We start from the raw sequence: 18,254 nt of genomic DNA, 5'->3' as shown, positions 1-18,254 counted from the left end.
CACGTGTCGGGTGGAAAAATGGCCGCGGACCACGTGTCAGGGGCAGAAAAATGGCCGCAGACCACATGTCAGGGGCGGAAAATGGCCGCGGACCACGTGTCGGGCAGAAAAATGGCTGCGGACCGTGTCACAGGAGGGAAAATGGCCGCGTATCCTGTTCATACCCCGAGGTGGAGTTCGCAAACCGAGGTAAATTTTTGTGGCCGGAGCTAGTCGTAACCCGAAAAGTTTGTTAACAGAGGCGTTCGTAACCCGAGGTACCACTGTAATCCACAAAGGGGCTGAGACTTTTCAGTTTCCAGAGGGGAAAGGACTGATCTAGGACTGTAGGGAAGCAATATGTGTCTCGGGGAAAATCAGCTCTGGGCTCTCCTCAACCTTTCCCGGTGCTGTCAGTGGTTAAGGCAGCATAATTAACTAGATAGAATAATAAACATACTGCACAGGTTAGTATGTATTGTTTAATCGGGATAGTGAATAAATAACCATGGACCTACCTAGTTCCCTAAGTAGGCAAATCTACCTTAAGGAAAGAAATTATGAATTTTCATCCTGCCAAGAGTGAGAACCTCCCAAAGCTGCTGTTCCTAGAAGTTGTGGGACCTGGGGTTGCTGCAATTCTATAGTATTGGGAAGGGGGATCTACAGGTTTTATATTTCTAAAATAATATTAAACAGATTTAAACTTCTAAGTTTAAATATTCATATTTTTTTTAAAAAATCCTTTACCGCAATAATCAACTAATCATCTGACTCTTATATAAATGGTTTATTTGAACTGCTTCTTCCTTGCTTTCATTTTTGCAAACATTACCATTTAGTTAGAGTTAAGAATTGCTCAGCAGCCTAACTCTATATGGCAAAACGAATAAATCACCTTTTATGCTCTATGGAAGATCTTGAGGGATCATTTACTTGTTTCAGTTTATCAAAAGTACCCTCTCCTATTTTTGTTGCTGCTGCTGATAATGGTAATGACAGTGAGCAATTATATTTCTAATCCACCTATAACTAAGTTGCCTGCATAATTAAAACATGACTTAAAACAGTAAAAACAAGAGCATGAGTAGTATGGGAAGAATTTTAAAAAAAGATAATGGTAATGCAGGCCATTGCAATGACCAACTGACCACAAAAATGTCTGGCAGAAGAGGGGTGCCTTCTCCTGGCCCTGAAAAGACCACCACAGGGGAAGATTTGCTTCCATGGGAGGAGACCCCCACCCCCAGGGCTTACCGTGGAGAAGTTCCTTTCCCACATACAGCATCTGAAAAGGGAAGCCAGAGGAGAGCTCCTGAGTGTGACCTAAGGGTCAAACGTTACATCCTGGCCTGGCATTATCTGTTTCACAGGAACTGCTGTTAGACTTAGCAGGGAAATAAAGCAAGCAAAGGGGTTTTTTTTCTATCACATCTAATAGCTTTTATTGCTACACTTGAATTGGAAATATTTTCTGGAGAGCAGCTGTTAAATCCAGAGATGATTGTAGGACAAGAAAAGCACTTCAAAATCCAGAATCCTAAGAACTCAGCCTATGATTTTAAATAAAATAAATTTCTCTCTGATCTTTAATTTTTCATATGAACAATTCTCGTATGCATGCTATACTCCTTAGGAGTAAAATCACCTTTGAGTTGATCCATGTGGGCTTATGGCAGCAGAACATGAGAGGTTTACTCTTGCCTTCTTCCAAATGCCAACTGCTCCTGACTGAGTTTAGGTTGAAGCCCAGACAAGGTCAACCAAAATTATTCCATCCAAAGTAGTCCTAAAACTATTATTAATGATTTGGCTCATTACTCATTACAACATTTAGATAAAATAGAGAAAGATGGAGATGTTCAACTAATCTCTTCTTTTTATTATTTGCCTTTTGTTTCATTTATTGTGGAAGTTTTGACCAAATTCAGAAATTACTCGCTGCAGTTTTGCTTGATTACTTCTCAACAGAAACATATGTATAATCCCTTAGAGAATATCAGTGTCACTTTTAGGGGGTTGATTGATCATGTACATTGCTGCTGAAACAGTAAATAAGAAACCATGGACACCTTGCATTTTGGGTGGCATAAGAGTATCTTACGCATCATAGAAAGGGCAAAGAAAAAAAATGGCCTTGAAACAACCCTTTATAGACATTGTTCACCAAGAACAGGGGAGAGAGGTGGACTTACCAGATTGATTGGTAGGAATGAGTAAAGCTGCAATAATACAGCACTTTGTTTACTCTCAGTTAAATATTTTCTTCCTTTAGATCCAGACTTGAGCCTGAGCAAAGCAATAAATCAACACTAACTGCTTCTCTTGGAAAAACACTTGAGACATCTTCTGAAGAATTGGAAGAGAAGCCTACTTGTGCAGGCAACCGAGGTGGTATTTCATTCCTGTAACATCACAACATCCATGCTTTTTATGTTGAGGTTCATACAGCTTCCAGTTGGATAATTTCCTATTTATTAATTCAAGAAAAATAGTCTTCAATTATTTATCAGTATGCCATATTTACAATGTGTTATATGAAAATGAAATGGTATATTTCAGAGGTTTAAGTGATCCATATAAATATTTATTTTTTTATTGTGCCTTTGAGTCAGTCTTCATGTAGTTTTCTTGACAAGATTTCAGAAGTGGTTTGCCATTGCCTGCTTCCTAGGGCTGGCAGAGAGGACTAGCCCAAGGTCACCCAGCTGGCCTTGTGCCTCAGGACCAGAACTCACAGTCTCCCAATTTTTACCTTTAACCACTACACCAAACTGGCTGTCATTATCAAGACTGATACTGATACTAGTTAGGAATATACCTTTTAATAGTCATAATTTATGCTCATTATTCCATATTCTGCATTCTAAAATAATACAGAATAAATCCTGATCTTCTGTGTAACATCTGTTCAGGTATTTGAAGAGGGGTATCATACCCAGTCCCCAGGTCACCTTTTCACAAGGCTAAACATTCCCCATTCTGTGTATTTCTCTTCATGGGATTTAGTTTATTGTGAAGAATAGTTAGAACCAGTACTCATGGTGGGGCCTGGTCAATGCAAAATGAAGAAGTGGAATGATGGCTCTGTGTGAGATGGAAACTGTACTATTACTGAGGCAGCCTAAAATTGCATTTGGCTTTTGCAGACACATCATACCACTAGCTCATATTCAGTTTGCAGTCGAATGTCATTCCAATGAAAGTACTATTATCAGATTAGGTATTCTGCATTCTGTACCTGTTTTTTGTTCTATAAGTGAGGAACTTTGTGTTCCAGCTAGCATACTTTCACCATTAATCTATGCCATCAATTTTCCAAATTTGCTCCTACCAGCATCTGTGCCAGATTTCTTTTTAATTCCTTCCAGTCACTTTTACCAGATAAAAATAAACTGCTCTAATTTACCCAGTTCTCATTAGATGGTATTTCACCTGCCAGTCATGTGCATTTAATTTTGATTGCTGCTTTGTTTTTTAAGGGTGGGTGTGCCCCAAAGCAGGAAGAAAAATTGAGAGAATGCCAAATCATCCAGTGCAAAAGTCCCTTTATTTCCACACTTAACCTTATAAAAATATATATAATACAGTGGGGCAAAAAAGTATTTAGTCAGCCACCAATTGTGCAAGTTCTCCCACTTAAAAAGATGAGAGAAGCCTGTAATTTTCATCATAGGTATACCTCAACTATGAGAGACAAAATGAGAAAAAAAATCCAGAAAATCACATTGTCTGATTTTTAAAGAATTTATTTGCAAATCATGGTGGAAAATAAGTATTTGGTCAATATCAAAAGTTCATCTCAATACTTTGTTATATATCCTTTGTTGGCAATGACAGAAGTCAAACGTTTTCTGTAAGTCTTCACAAGGTTTTCACACACTGTTGCTGGTATTTTGGCCCATTCCTCCATGCAGATCTCCTCTAGAGCAGTGATGTTTTGGGGCTGTCGCTGGGCAACACGGACTTTCAACTCCCTCCAAAGGTTTTCCATGGGGTTGAGATCTGGAGACTGGCTAGGCCACTTCAGGACCTTGAAATGCTTCTTACGAAGCCACTCCTTCGTTGCCCGAGCGGTGTGTTTGGGATCATTGTCATGCTGAAAGACCCAGGCACGTTTCATCTTCAATGCCCTTGCTGATGGAAGGAGGTGTTCACTCAAAATCTCTGGCCCTGCAGGATTTGAGTCCCTGGCGGCATAGTGTGTTACTGATGGTAGCCTTTGTTACTTTGGTCCCAGCTCTCTGCAGGTCACTAGGTCCCCCCGTGTGGTTCTGGGATTTTTGCTCACCGTTCTTGTGATCATTTTGACCCCACGGAGTGAGATCTTGCATGGAGCCCCAGATCGAGGGAGATTATCAGTGGTCTTGTATGTCTTCCATCTTCTAATTATTGCTCCCACAGTTGATTTCTTCACACCAAGCTGCTTGCCTATTGCAGATTCAGTCTTCTCAGCCTGGTGCAGGTCTACAATTTTGTTTCTGGTGTCCTTCAAGAGCTCTTTGGTCTTGGCCATAGTGGAGTTTGGAGTGTGACTGTCTGAGGTTGTGGACAGGTGTCTTTTATACTGATAACAAGGTCAAACAGGTGCCATTACTACAGGTAACGAGTGGAGGACAGAGGAGCCTCTTAAAGAAGTAGTTACAGGTCTGTGAGAGCCAGACATCTTGCTTGTTTGTAGGTGACCAAATACTTATTTTCCACCATGATTTGCAAATAAATTCTTTAAAAATCAGACAATGTGATTTTCTGGATTTTTTTTCTCATTTTGTCTCTCATAGTTGAGGTATACCTATGATGAAAATTACAGGCCTCTCTCATCTTTTTAAGTGGGAGAACTTGCACAATTGGTGGCTGACTAAATACTTTTTTGCCCCACTGTATGTAAGGTCTTTGCTGTAAGGTTCGTTGCATTCGCCGCTGAACAGAAACGTCGTGAGGCACAGGCTCAAACGAAAACTAGTTTATTCAGGGGTAATGTGAAGCGGTTACAGATAAAGCCAGGATTGGCCTGGCACAGTTTCTTACAATAGTTTTATAGGGTTCCCCCCTCGACCCGCAGTTACCCCTCAGTTCCGCCCATTGCCCTTGCCCTGGGCTACCCATCTGTCCCTTGCAATCTTCCTTCCCCTTCTTCCTTCCCCTTGCCTCGATGACAGATTCAGCCAGTTTCTGTTGTGTTGTAATCTTCCTTTGTCTGCCTTGCCCTTGCATTCCTGGAGCTTTTCTTATGGTGAGTTGGAGTGGCTGTTTTAATCTGGTTTCGAATTGCCCACTGATTGCCTCTGAATTGCTGCGCTCCCGGTGTATTGTAAGCCAGAGTTGCCTGGGGAGCCGGCTGTGCTCCAGTTTGCTGCTTCTAGATGACTCCCTGCTGCGAGTTAACTGCCGGTCCCCTGTCGGTAGTTTACCTGCGGTTGCCTTGTTTCCTTGCCTTGATCACCTATTGCCTGAGGCAGTGAAACTGACCAAGGGCTCTGCACTAGCAGTGTGTGCTTTCTAGGCTGAATCTGACATTTGCTGTCTTAAGAAAGTTAAAGAGAAGACATTCGCTCTGGAGCTGAAACTGAAAATGGCCCCCTGGGTGCCATTAGAGGTTCCTTCCTGCCATTGGGGGTCCCATTAGGAGGGGGAAATCGGGGGAGGGCAGTAGATGCAATAATTGAGGCCAAAGGAAGATGAGACATGGGAAGAGGTCAGAACAATTGTCACCTGTGTCTTTTATCCAGACTCACTCCATTAAGAATGGTTCAGAAAAGATTAATGGTATAAATTCTGTGAAGTTCCAGAGCAAACATTTTTTGAAAACTATATGTTCCCTCACATTGTGAAAATAGGAATTTTTTTTATGAAAAAGCAAAATAAATATAAATACCTTTAAAGATTAATCTCTGTATTTGATTACTTTATTTATATACCCATGTTTAATATATTTTTTATTAAATTTATTAGAATTGTGTTTTGGCTGGCCACTGGCACTGAATGACTGCCATTTTGTGAACAGCCAGATTTCCATGGCAGCCATTTTATAGTGGCATCCCCAAAATCAGGAGGAGTCTGGTAGCACCTTTTCAGAGTACCAATTTTGCTTAGTCGGAAAAGATGCTCCCAGACTCCTGATTGTGAGCTACCATAAACCAACACAGCTCTCCTCCTACAGAGTGTCTGCCTCTGTTTGAAAACCAGAAACCTTATGACAAAAACTCAAAGCCAGTTGTAAGGATGAAATAATATAAATATTCTTTTTATGGTTGTAAACTAGGAACATTTTATTTAAATCAGTGATTTAAATTGGCTGTTTTCCTCCCTGATTTAAATCTTGGTTTGTATTGCCTCCACTGAGATGAATCTGCCCTCTTGAGGGTTGAGCTGCAGTTAAGCGCTTTCTGTTCTCTTGGGCTCATCTCTGTTTCTCCTTTCTCATTGACTGGAATTTCTTTTTCTCTGCTTTGGTGAGTGAGTAATGTATGAGCTTATTTCCCTTCTCCTGTCATGCACCTTCTGCAAAGTGCTGTTAATGGCTATTAAGGAAGGGACCGCGTTGGTCTCTCCCTTAGGACAACCACCTCCCAACCGGAGGAAAGAGGCTTGTGCTAGTAGAGGCCAAGAGGAGCAGTGTGCCAGGGGGCATCTCCTTGCATCTTCCCATTTTTTTCCTTCTGTGGAGCAGGAGGTGAGGCTGTCTGGCTCCACCCTCCCTGCAGGACTGGGGCTATTCTTGGACAGAGCCTTTGCCAAACAAAGTTCCCCCTCGGCCTGAAGTGGACTAACGAGTTTTTCTTAGCCAGAATTTCTTCATCTGTGCAGAACTGAACCTTGAATGTTTCTTTGATTATTGCCAGCCACAGCAACTCAACCCTCCCTACAGAGATTCAAAATAGCATTTCATCTGCGTGCCAAGTCCAGTACTACCAAAACCTTTTTGGGATTAAGGGAACTGCAAGGAGATCATCTCTCTCCCATTTTTACACTAGATAGTGGTCCTGGGTGCATTTGTCTACTTCTCAGGATGCAAAAATGCCACATTTCAATAGCCCTGACAGACCCTGAGAGTAATTCGTTCTTGTGGGATAGTAAAACAAATACTTCATTTATTTTTGGTGCTATAAACCGATCACTCTCCTGTTGTATTGTAGATGAAATTTTGATCATCTAAAATTGAAGCCAGATAGGGTTCTACAAATGTAGCTACATTTAAAACAAGGAGTAATATAGCCTACAAGGAACAAAACAACCTGATTATTGTGTTACTCCCTATTAGGGCCTGCCATGTAGCTAGCTGTAATTCATCTTCTTACAACAACACATTGGTTTGTAACATTGTCATTGCAGACAGACTATTCGTATCAAATGAGAAGCAGATTTATGTTCACAAGGACAGAATGTCCTGTGCTGGCGAGGGTCTGATCTTGCCAATGTCCTGATTCCTAGGAAATTTTGATTTTAATTTTTAAAGATGTCTTCTTTTTTTGACTGATAGGGCATAGTTGAGAATGGTCAGATACTTTCTGAAAATTTGGAAAGCAGAGGAACTAATAAGATTACATTGATCCCATGTGTGGCTTCAACCCAGGATAGCTCTTGCCCTTTCATATACTTGATTAAGCAAAAATGATAATGTGAAATAAAAGGAACTACTAAAATGTTCATAGTCTGCATGATTATACAGGTTGCGGAATTCAGCTTTTCATACACAGAATCTGGGTTATGCTATTTGTGAGTTGTTGCTAGGGTTTTGTTTTGTTTTGGTAAACTTAAAATCCTAAAGGTAACTGTTCCAAAGAAGTGCAGCTCAGTTTGAATGTAGTGGAGGCCTTCCATATTTGATGCCACTATTTTAGGAATACAGTAATTCACTTTTTTATTCACATTCTGAATAAAACCTGAGAGATGACTTTGCAATATCTCATCCAGAATTGTTTTTAAAAGAAGCACGCTGAATGGTTTCCCAAGAGAGCTAACTTCTGATTTTACATGGCAACTTTCTAGTGTAATTGAAAGCATTTCTCCAACAAAAGTAAACAAATACAAACAAAGCAATACAAATATTATTCAAGTATCTTAGAAAGTGGTCACAACTTATTGGGATAATTTTCATGCTCTTAGGGTATTCTGGGAAGTGAGTAGAAAGTCATCAACGAGGAGGTAAGTACCATGGTGACCTGCAAGGGATGTACAATATTACCATTCCTGCCTAAGAAGGATTTCAACTACAAGTGCACCAGCTGCAAACTCATTGGATTCTGGAGGCACATCTAACAACACTGGAGGCACATCTAACAACGCTGAAACTCATTATGGAAGATGAGGAGTTTCTGGACAAGGCAAAAGGATGTCTGCAAAATGAACACAGGAAGAAAACAGGAGACCCAGAGGAGGAGCACTTTGGCAGGACCAGGAGGTCAAAGAAACACTTGAGCCTCACAATCAGTTTCTGGTCCTCCCTCTGGAGGATGACCCTCAGACTTCTGGAGAAGAGTTTTCACCCAGTGTTCCAGGGATGGAAAGGGGAGAAGCTCTTCCATGGTGAGGAATCCAACTGCTGTCCCAAAGAGGATGCATGTGGTGATGGTTGATGTGTGACTCAGTGCTGAGAGGAGCAGATTCAGCAATCTACATACTAGACACGAGAGCAACAGAACTATATTATCTACAAGATGCAAAAATTCTGGATGTGATGCAGAGACTGAATTGACTAATCAAACCTGCTGACTACTATCCTTTTCTTCTATTTCATGTCACAACAACTGACATTCCCAAAAGAGCCTGGAAAGAATATAGAAGGATTACAAGGAGCTGGGTAGGAAGGCAAAAGAGTTGAGCGCAGGTGTCCATACTTCCAACTGAAGATCAAGGCCAAGGAAGGAATGTAGGATTCTGGAGGGGGACTGCTGACTCTAGATGGTGTTGAGAAAATTTGGGATTCCTACAACATGATATACAGTATTTACAGGAAGGGTTTCTGGTGACAGATGGGCTGCACCTCACCTAGACTGGGAAGAAAGTATTTGGAAGATGTCTTGCTCAGGTCATTTGGAAGGGAAGAGAGACCAATACCCAGAACCACCCTCAAGCCATAAGCCTGAAGGCAGTAAACTGTACCACAAGGAAGGAAGTGGTACAAAGGAAGGGGTGCTCAGCTTCATCTGGTGCACGAGGAAAGATCTGGCTCCAACAAACAGGTGGCTGAGCTAACAGCACAGAACCTATCCACTTCCCTGAGAGTAACCAACTCAAACTCATCCCAGATCCCACCACGTAATGGTATGTGGAAATGACAGTGAGGGACGGGAGAGGTACTTTCAGACTTGCAAGATTCTGTTAATGTAACCTTAGAATAAAGATAGAGCTAGTACTCCTGGTTGTACTTCTTGTCTGGACTACCTCACAAGGCTAACACTCTTGCAAGTCTGAAAGTATCTCACTTTTACTCTCCCGAAAACTAGGGAGGATCCCTTCTGAGTCATTTTCACCACCCCTCCTCCTCTGGGCTCAAATTTCATTTATAAGACCCTTTTCTAGGCTGCGGCACTTCCTCTTGTCTCCCAAGGTCATTTCCACATGCATTACATGCCACTAGAGTGTGCTTCTGGCACTTCAAGCAGACTTCACCAATTAGAGTCCAACTTGGTGCAGATCTGAGCACCTTTGTCCACCAGATAGCCAGAATGTTCCTCACAGCAGCCCCGTGGATGATCCAGTGACCTGTCTCTATGTAACAAGGACTGGGTCACCCCAAAACGGGCCACTGGATGACTATTAACAAACACAACAGGGTGGCATTTTCCCACCCTTATTACCATGAGGTGATCCATACTATGGGCCCTTACCCATGTTTGATCAGATTCACTCTTAACTCTTCCAATGGTGCTCCAGACATCTCTTGTGGTGCTTCATCTCCTGGAACTCTTCAGTAAATAAAGGTGTGCCCTGGGAGCAGCATGCAGGGAGAGCCCACATTGGGACAATGCATTCCAAGGCTTCAAGCACCTGCCCATTCCACTCAGTGACCAAGGGAAACTCAGGCAAACTACCTACCAGATCCTTGGGAAAAACCTCAAGCTCTGGAATCCCAGTGGGATCCTTGAGTCACTTCTGTGGGAAGGATGGCATCCGTGAACCAGAGGCAATCAGAGAGTGATCTATCTGTGGCAACAGACTGATGTTAATGTCCTACATTGCCAGATAATGTTGTAATTGCCCTGAGACAAAAACCAGATCCAGTGTGCAACCACTGATATGCGTTGGGCCATCAGTGACTTGAAGTAGGGCCATGGGGGCCACAAACTCCTGTGCCGCTTTTTGCACCTCATAATAACGTTTATATTAGTTTTGCTTGATATGTATTGGGATCTTTGTGTAAGGAATGCCCCGTTCGTCAAGAGAAATTCCGTGACACATGTATCATAAAGATACAAGCATAACGCAACAGTTACAAACAAAGCCAGGACTGGCTTGGCACATTTCGTTGTACAACTTATAGCTCTCCCCTTCCCGCGTTTCGCCCCGTCGTCAAGTTACATGTAGCGGCTTGTCGGTGCCCCAATAATCCCCCTTGATGGTCCAAATGGCAGGTTCAGCCAGTATCCCATTGTCCCTTGATTGTCTGCCCCTCCGCCGTGGGCTTGTTTCCTTGGGGTCCTTTCAGCTGTGTGCAAAGCTGGGGTTTTCTCGATCGTGCAGTGATCGCCTTTCTGCGGCTTGCGGCTTTGCCCTTTGTCTTGGCGCGCACCGCTCATCAGAGTGGATACAATACATCCACTCTGCGGTTTCCTTGTTAAGTGGGCGCAGGTGGCCCATTAATCAGCCGCGGCTCTCACGTCCTCTTTCTCCCTGGCTTGCGAGCGGGCGGTAGAATTGGCTCAGCGCGGCTGGCCAGGTTTTCCTAGCAGTGCCGCGCTGGTTGAACCTGACACTTTGAACATGAATAACCAATACTGGCTCCTCTAGGAGGGACACAGACATCCACCAAGCCCTGGAGAATATAAGTGCATCTCAGTTTCCTAAATACAGTAGCAGGAAAAAGTAGGGCAGAAGTTAAAAGCTTAAAAGGATGATCCTTTAACTTAAGAGAAACAGAGTTATGTTGCTTCTTGCTTCACCACAACTCATATTTTTGTCTTAGACAAACTTGTCTAGCAAGTTTGGACTACTTTCATGTTGATAATAATTTTGTTTGGCTTCTTTTACAGAGAGAAATCTAATAAATGAGCGTGCTAGTTTTGGATTTGGTCAAGATAGCAAAGGAGAAGAGGAGCTTTCCCCTGAAGAAATCCAAGTGGTAAGTTACTCTTTTTTTCTTGAGCAGTGCCATCATGGGTTCCTAGTAACCATCTGCCAGGGAAACTGTTGCAAAGGCTTTCTAAAATTGCCACTTCATCACATGCCCTCCATGTCCAGGCAGTTTGGGAGATAACTTAGGTCATTGGTTTGGTTGGTCAGTGTGTGGTGCACTCTCTCTGTCTTCTCCACATCTTTGACTACTTTGGGAGAGGAACAGCATGGCATTTTGATAAAAAAATTATGAGAGGAAGCAAACAGGGAGAGCCAAGGGGTTTGCCAAGGGATTTGGAAGAGGCTAAAGAGAGGACAGCCAAGGAGGGACAGAGACTGCTGGGGTTGATTGAGTGCTACCTGAGTGCTGTTGATGAACTGCAGGTAGTTTCCTGAGAGTTGTTGACTGCCCGTTGTGCCTGATTAGGGCCTTGGTGGCCTTGTTGAGGAGCTCAAAGAGTCATATAAGGAACCCAGTTTCCAAAGAGCAAACTCACTGAGCAAGCAAATGGGGGGAGGTCCCCCCTGCATTATAGGCTAGTTCTTATCCAGAAAAGTGGCAACTAGTGTAGGCAAATGGGGCAGATGGCATGGAGGTTGATCTAGGAGAGCTGGCAGGGAAGGCTCCAAGTAGTACGAACAGCAAGAGAAGCAAAGTAGAAGCACAAAGTGGACCTAGTGCAAGGGTAAGCTTGTGAAGAGGAAGGGAAGGGGCTTGAGGGAAGCTGATGTTAGCGGGGCAGGAAATGAGGCTGGGCAAAGTGGCGGCAGAGATGTTGACCCACAGAGAGAACATCCAGGAGTCTTTGATGGGAAAAGGCCTAGGGACAAAACCCTGGGCTTGATGCCTGAGCCCTCTGGTATGTACGTGGCTTCTTGCCTAGCTGCGTCGGGTCCTTGAAACTCCTGAGGGTGTGGTTATTGCTGGAGGAAGGGGATTCATTGCTGGGAAAAGAGTGAAATTTAACATCCTGGAAGGTGAAGAGTGTCCCTAGAGATGGCCACAGCAATCTACTTCCACACTGAATTTCCAGCAATTTCTGGCCAGCCCCCAATGCCTATCTTTTTTAATGTTTCTGCTCCTTGGGAAAGTGCCGGGTGCTGGAACCAGCCCTGTAATTTGCTACTTCAGCGTCTCTTTCCCAAGGGCCTTATTCTGAAGACACTGGCAGGAGCATTTACTGGGAAGAGGAGCTAAAGCTGCAGTCACAAGGTGGGCCCCATTCTCTCCCTTTCCCCACCCTGGAGCTTTTCTTATATTGAGAGTTTGAGAGGAAGGGTATTATTTTTATTTGCCTCCTGGCTACATCTATCTCTTGTTTGAAATTCCAGATCACTGTTGTCATCAGATAGAGACACTAATTCAGGTTGCTTTAGAGGAATTTGAGTTTAATCTGGGCATCTCTCAGATCAGTCCACTTCTGGTTTATGAAGAGTGTAAAAGAGTCAGGTTTTACCTTGAGTAATATTAGTCTTATTATTTAAAATATTTGATCTAGCTCTCCGTTGCTTTGAGTCTTTGTTTTTCTAACAATGGTAATTGGGACCGGCAACTCCATTGCTAAGCTAAGTCATAAAGTGCAACATCACATGAATGCGCCGACTTACGATGGCAGTTGCAGCACTTCTGGTTGCTGTTGTTTAAGTGAATCCTGTGTAGTCATTAGGTGTGATGCCACGTGATCACCATTTGTGACCTCCTGCCGGCTTCCCCACTGATTTGCTTGTTGGAAGCTGGCAGTGAAGGTCACAAATGGCAATCACATGACCATGGTATGCTGCGACCGTCACGATTGTAAGCCAATTGCCAAATGCCCAAATCGCGATCACGTGACTTTGGGGGCACTGCAACAGCCACAACTATTAGGACCGGTCATAAGTCTCCTTGTTCAGCGCCATCGTAACTTTGAACGGTTGCCGAACAAGTGGTCATTAAACAAGGACTACACCTGTAATTAGACTTCAGGTATCAATTTTTCTCAGGAGACCAAGAAAACTTGTTTTGCCTCCAGTCTGTATCCATGTTAGGCTTGGATGAAACTTGGAGTGAGCTCAGACAGAGAATTTTAGACTTTGGTTTACAAAGAGACAGAACCAACATTTCTCATCTTTACTAACACACTTACACACTCTCCTTTTACAATTCCCCAACACCTGTATCATTTATTAGTCCCATCTCGCAGGAGGCCTTCACACTGGCACGTCTGGATGCTGTCCTCTCAGTGCTACTGTTGGGCAGATACAATGGCGTTCCTCCCCAGAGCTGTTGTGTATCTGCTCAGACTTCAAAACAGTGGCACACATGCTTCTGAAACACACCCATCTGTTTTGGAGGGCCGAGTCAGTCTCCCCCTTGCTTACAAACTACGTAGCCCACTCGCATGGGGCAGTTGTGTGCTACCTACTAAATGACCAGGATCAGGAAGCCTCCAGAATTGTAGCCAAATTTTCTCAAGTAGAAGTTTTGGGACCTAATTGTTTTTCTAGGTGTAACTTGTGCAGGCATGAATAAGGTTTTTTTCTTCTTTTTTAATTAGATGCAGTGTAATGTATTTCTTAACATTTGCATGTTTGATCTATGACCACATATTTTAATAAACTAAACTGTTTTGTAGAGCTGTTCAGAGATGTTTCCACTGTAGTAATTTTACACTGAATGTAGAGATAATTCTCTTTTTTCCCCCCAATGACTCAGTTAAAGAATACTGGCTCAAAAATTAGTGGGAAAAGGACACATATTTTTAATCTTAAAAGAAGGCACGCACAGATGAAGATGAAGATGAAGATCTGTTAAATTTGGAGAGGAGGGACCTGAATTCAAATTTCTGTTCAACAATTGTTAGATTATCATGCCTTTCCCAGGACCTTCCTTACTGGATACTTGCAGGGATAACTGAAGAAAAAACCAAATTCCTGGGAAAAACGCTTTATCTGAAGCTTATTTTTTCTGTAGATAATCATTGGAACTACGCTTTAAAATACAATAATTATTGCCTTTCTCCTCCAGTTTGAGCAGGAAAACCAACGCCTTGTGGGTGAAATGAACAGCCTGTTTGATGAAGTGAGGTACTTTTTTCCCCTTCTGTTTTCTGGTGTTTTGATCAAGGTTCTCTAGGACCACATAATTTGCTTTAGGTGCGCCTGTACAGGCAGCCCAGTTGGGATTAGTACACATAACACAGCACTCTCAACAGGAGCTGATACGTTCTACTAATGCTGTGTTCTCGTGCAATATATTATTTGCAGCATTCTTACTAACTCCAACAATACAAATACCTGACTAATGCTGCTTCATATTGCACAGATAATTAGTGTCCAATTTGTTCTGTCTAGCAGTCTGCATTTTTACACATCTAGAGTCTACTTCTAATTATATGAATTCTGTTTTTCCAGTGTTGCTATAAACAACTGATCTGCTTTATATTAAGTATCTTATTGAAAATCTGCTTTAGCCAGTAATGCTTCTTAGGCATGTCAGATATTATATATACTTCATTCTATAAAAATGAGAAATGTTTATTCTTAACTGTGTATATAACAAAGTCTTTTTGTTTTTCTTTGTTTTATTTCTATCATTTTTAGGCAGATTGAAGGAAAAGTAGTTGAAATATCTAGACTTCAAGAAATATTTACAGAAAAAGTATTACAACAGGTAAGAAGAAACCCAGAGCTGGCTCTTTCACTAAAGAGCTTTGAGATCTGTACAAAATTCCCAGCCCCTTCCAGGATGCAGCCAAAATGTCTCTAGTGATCAAGCACAGGAAGACAGAGAGGGCAAAACACGAATTGGTTTGTGTGGGGACTGAGAGTGCAGCCACTGAAAAGGGTTCGTGGATCACAAATTTGCTTCAGAAATATGCTCCAGCGGAGAACATTGTGGGGGAATGAACACAGTGGCCGGGGGCAGCTAAAAAGGAGGTTGCTACTCTGAGCTCCTGAGCATAAAATGGGAACTGGGTCAACTTGCTTTTTGGCTTTTCCTGATGTGAAAATTCTCTATTGAAAATTTTTCCACTCAGGGCACTTAAAAAACGCTTGGAGGATTGTCTTCAAAGGAATCCTGTCATTAACACTAAGCTTACAGCTTTTTTTTCAGGCAGTGCAAAAACATGGAAGTAGTCAGGTTGTTTTTCTGAAGTGCAGAGAGGGGGCCTGTCTGAAATATTTGTGAAGCGCGCACACATCCTAGTGTTGATGACCGTGGCCCAAAAGTTTCCCCCTCCCCAGGAACTTTGTTCCTTTTGCCTGGCATCTGCCCCACTTTGCGGGCAGTCTCGTGCAGAGACAGAGAAAACCTGGTGCAAATGGTCAGTGGCATCCCACGTCTGCTCTTTCCTTAAATCCTTTTTTATTGATGGTAGCTGCTCTAGGTAGACCATCACCAGTTTGTCATTGGCTCCAAGATAAAAGTTTCCTGAAGTCAAGCTCAGCTTTTTGTCGCTACATGGACACATCCATGCAGTTTTCTTGACAACAGGACAGGAGTGGTAGTTGCGGTCTTCTTCCTGGATAGTCTTCAAATTCCCAGTCTAGCCTTCCGCCTTGGGATTTCCTGATGGTCTTCCATCCAACTAGTAACTGCCTCAAAAGTCCTGTTTGCCTTTTTCAGAGGGGTTCAGTCAAGGCCATCTAGGTGCTGCCATTTGCTGAGAGTAATCAGATATATGTTAATTCCTAGGAAGCTGAAATTGACAATATCCACCAGATAGTTGTGGGTGCAACTGAGAACATCAAGGAAGGCAATGAAGACATAAGAGAGGTAATCTTGACCAAGAGTTTCTTGCTTTGTGTTAAAGTTTTCTTGATTAACACATGGCAGGTTTTACTCCAGTAGCCTGGGTCTGTTGTATTTTGAAGGAATATAATCTTGTTTCTGGTTACTCTTGTTCTGTCTTGTGTGAAGATGTGCACTTTGCTATGATCAATTATGATTATGGGTGTGGCTTCCTCATAAAGCACATGTACAGTTCTTGCTCCATGACGCTACTTCTAAGAGTGATCTTAAAAAAAACAAATCTTAGCCATGGACAAGAAATGACCGTGCTCTCTTTTAATTCATACATTCTCTTTGAGATTTGCATTCTGTGCACATATGCAAAACTGTGTCTTGTTTTTACTTGAAAATGAAGGTGGAAATTAACTTAAAATGTTAATCCGGTTCTTACTTCCTACTATATAGTTTCCTGCTTAGTGAAATGGAAGTGGCCCTAGCTTGAGTACTTTTTAGGGGTGGCCAAAAGAGGAAACAGAGTGAATATAAAAGATGCAGGCCCTGGTGTCATTAAAGATGTATGGTTTGTCTTGCAGACCCACCTAAGTCAAATGCTGATTCAGTCTTCATGGCGGTTCAGGCATGAAGAAAAATATACATCTTTCATTGTCCTCGTTTTGAAAAAAAAAATGTGAAAGGAAAAAAATAGTGACTGGAGGTTGCCCTTCATCACCAGTCCATCTCTCCTCCGTATGTTGAGTAGTATAACCGATCAAAGCCACACTTGAGGAAAAAAGGGGGGGATAAAAATCTAAACAAAAAATACTGTAATGTGTGCTGAGGGGCACAAGGAGACAGTGCGGCCCAAGAAGGAAGGGAAATAAGAACTGGAAGAGCCAAGGTTAGCTGGCATCCAGGCTGAGGAGGAGGGCAGCACGATGAGCCACAGTTGCAGCAAATCAGTGCCAATCTGCCCTCCTTGAGGAGCAACTTTTTCATTTCATGAATAAATACCCCATAAAGAACATCAAGCAGCAGCAGGGATTCTGGACTCTCCTTTGCAGCCACAGGAGTGGCTAGGAAGACTCTGTGGATCAAAGAGAGCGCTTGTGACATTCTTGAAGGGAGAAAAGAAGCATCAGTCCCTCCTTCCAATGCTACCCTGGCTGCCCTGGGGCCTTTTTAACATCCTCTCATGCTGGGCTGTACCACCCAGCCAATGGCCAAGGGTGTGGGGGGGTGGGGCCTCTGCTCCTCCTGGCAGATTGGTCTGTGGTCTTTGCTCCCCGCTCCTCCCTCTCGGCCACTGAAGTCAAGGGCCTGGATGCTGACCTTTCCCCTGAGGCCGGAGGAAGGCAGGTGTAGACCCTTGGCACCAGTGCCACCCTCACCTAAGCCTTTAATGCACCATTCCTCGGTCAGGAAAGTTTCTCTTTCATGGTAAACAAGGGCTGTTTCAAAACGGTTAAAATGCTGCATCTTCATTCTCAGATTTCAGCTATTCAAATAAGTTATATAAAATAAAGGGGGGGATAAATTAATTAAGTGAACACAGTCATAATTCGATTGATCTTTCCCCACTAGTATGTGTTCTACTCTTAAAGGATGTCATGTGCAACAAAAGGTCTGAAGATACAAACTTTCATTTATATCATGTCTGAGACATAAACTGAAAACAATTTTGCATGTTCCTGAATTACCTATTTTAAAAGAAATATTTTTCCCCTCATAGGCAATCAAGAATAATGCTGGATTTCGAGTATGGATCCTCTTCTTCCTTGTAATGTGCTCTTTTTCCTTATTGTTTTTGGACTGGTATGGAAGCTGATCCTGGCCTCTAGATCCTAAAACCCGTAGAACCACCATAAGGTTTTCCTTGCCAAGTGATACTGTATTTCATGCATCATTGTTGTAGAAATATGTATATATCATATATACGCACCTCTGTTGATTCTTAACTCAGGAATATCCCAGAACTCACTCGATGAACCTGTAGGCAGCAGAATGAAGCTGGACAGCTGTCAGGAAATGCTCAATAAAAGTGTGGAGGTACATTATTGCAGCCAGAAGTTGCCAAATGTTTCTGTGTGATGAAATGCAAAGCTCCTGGTTCCCAGGGGCAGGGGAGGGGGGGTGCTCCTGATCCTTTTTTTCAGCCTGGGGGATGCCACTTATCAGCCCCTTCACTACTGGCTGAAGTTAAGGCAGGGGATCAGAAAAGGTCACCTTATTGGGACTGGTTTCTGGGTGGGAATAGGAAATGTGCACTTTCCAGAAACGGTGTGCTCCA

At 42.8% G+C, this 18,254-nt stretch overlaps 1 protein-coding gene across 4 annotated transcripts in view; it reads left to right on the top strand.

Annotated features, from left to right (window-relative positions):
• Positions 1 to 18,026, top strand: part of STX18 (syntaxin 18) — a 60,905-nt gene extending 42,879 nt beyond the window's left edge. For 3 of the 4 annotated variants that reach the window (XM_025172566.2, XM_088130492.1, XM_007437253.4), the window contains exons 6-11: positions 2,255 to 2,370; positions 11,172 to 11,260; positions 14,261 to 14,319; positions 14,836 to 14,905; positions 15,932 to 16,012; positions 17,697 to 18,026. In XM_025172566.2, coding sequence (XP_025028334.2) covers positions 2,255 to 2,370; positions 11,172 to 11,260; positions 14,261 to 14,319; positions 14,836 to 14,905; positions 15,932 to 16,012; positions 17,697 to 17,792 — 511 coding nt within the window. In that variant the 3' untranslated portion in view covers positions 17,793 to 18,026. Of the gene's footprint in view, positions 1 to 2,254; positions 2,371 to 11,171; positions 11,261 to 12,400; positions 12,467 to 14,260; positions 14,320 to 14,835; positions 14,906 to 15,931; positions 16,013 to 17,696 lie in introns of those variants that run through there. The other variant, XR_015793898.1, reaches the window with a different exon arrangement.
• Positions 18,027 to 18,254: the final 228 nt, after the last annotated feature.

This window comes from Python bivittatus, unplaced genomic scaffold, assembly GCF_059951505.1.
Source record: "Python bivittatus isolate LINGU-HERP-01145 unplaced genomic scaffold, Pbiv_v1 ctg000070_np1212, whole genome shotgun sequence".
In the NCBI taxonomy this organism is placed as follows: domain Eukaryota; kingdom Metazoa; phylum Chordata; class Lepidosauria; order Squamata; family Pythonidae; genus Python; species Python bivittatus.
Note: the sequence above shows the minus strand (reverse complement) of the source record. Positions and strands in the feature narration are given on the sequence as shown.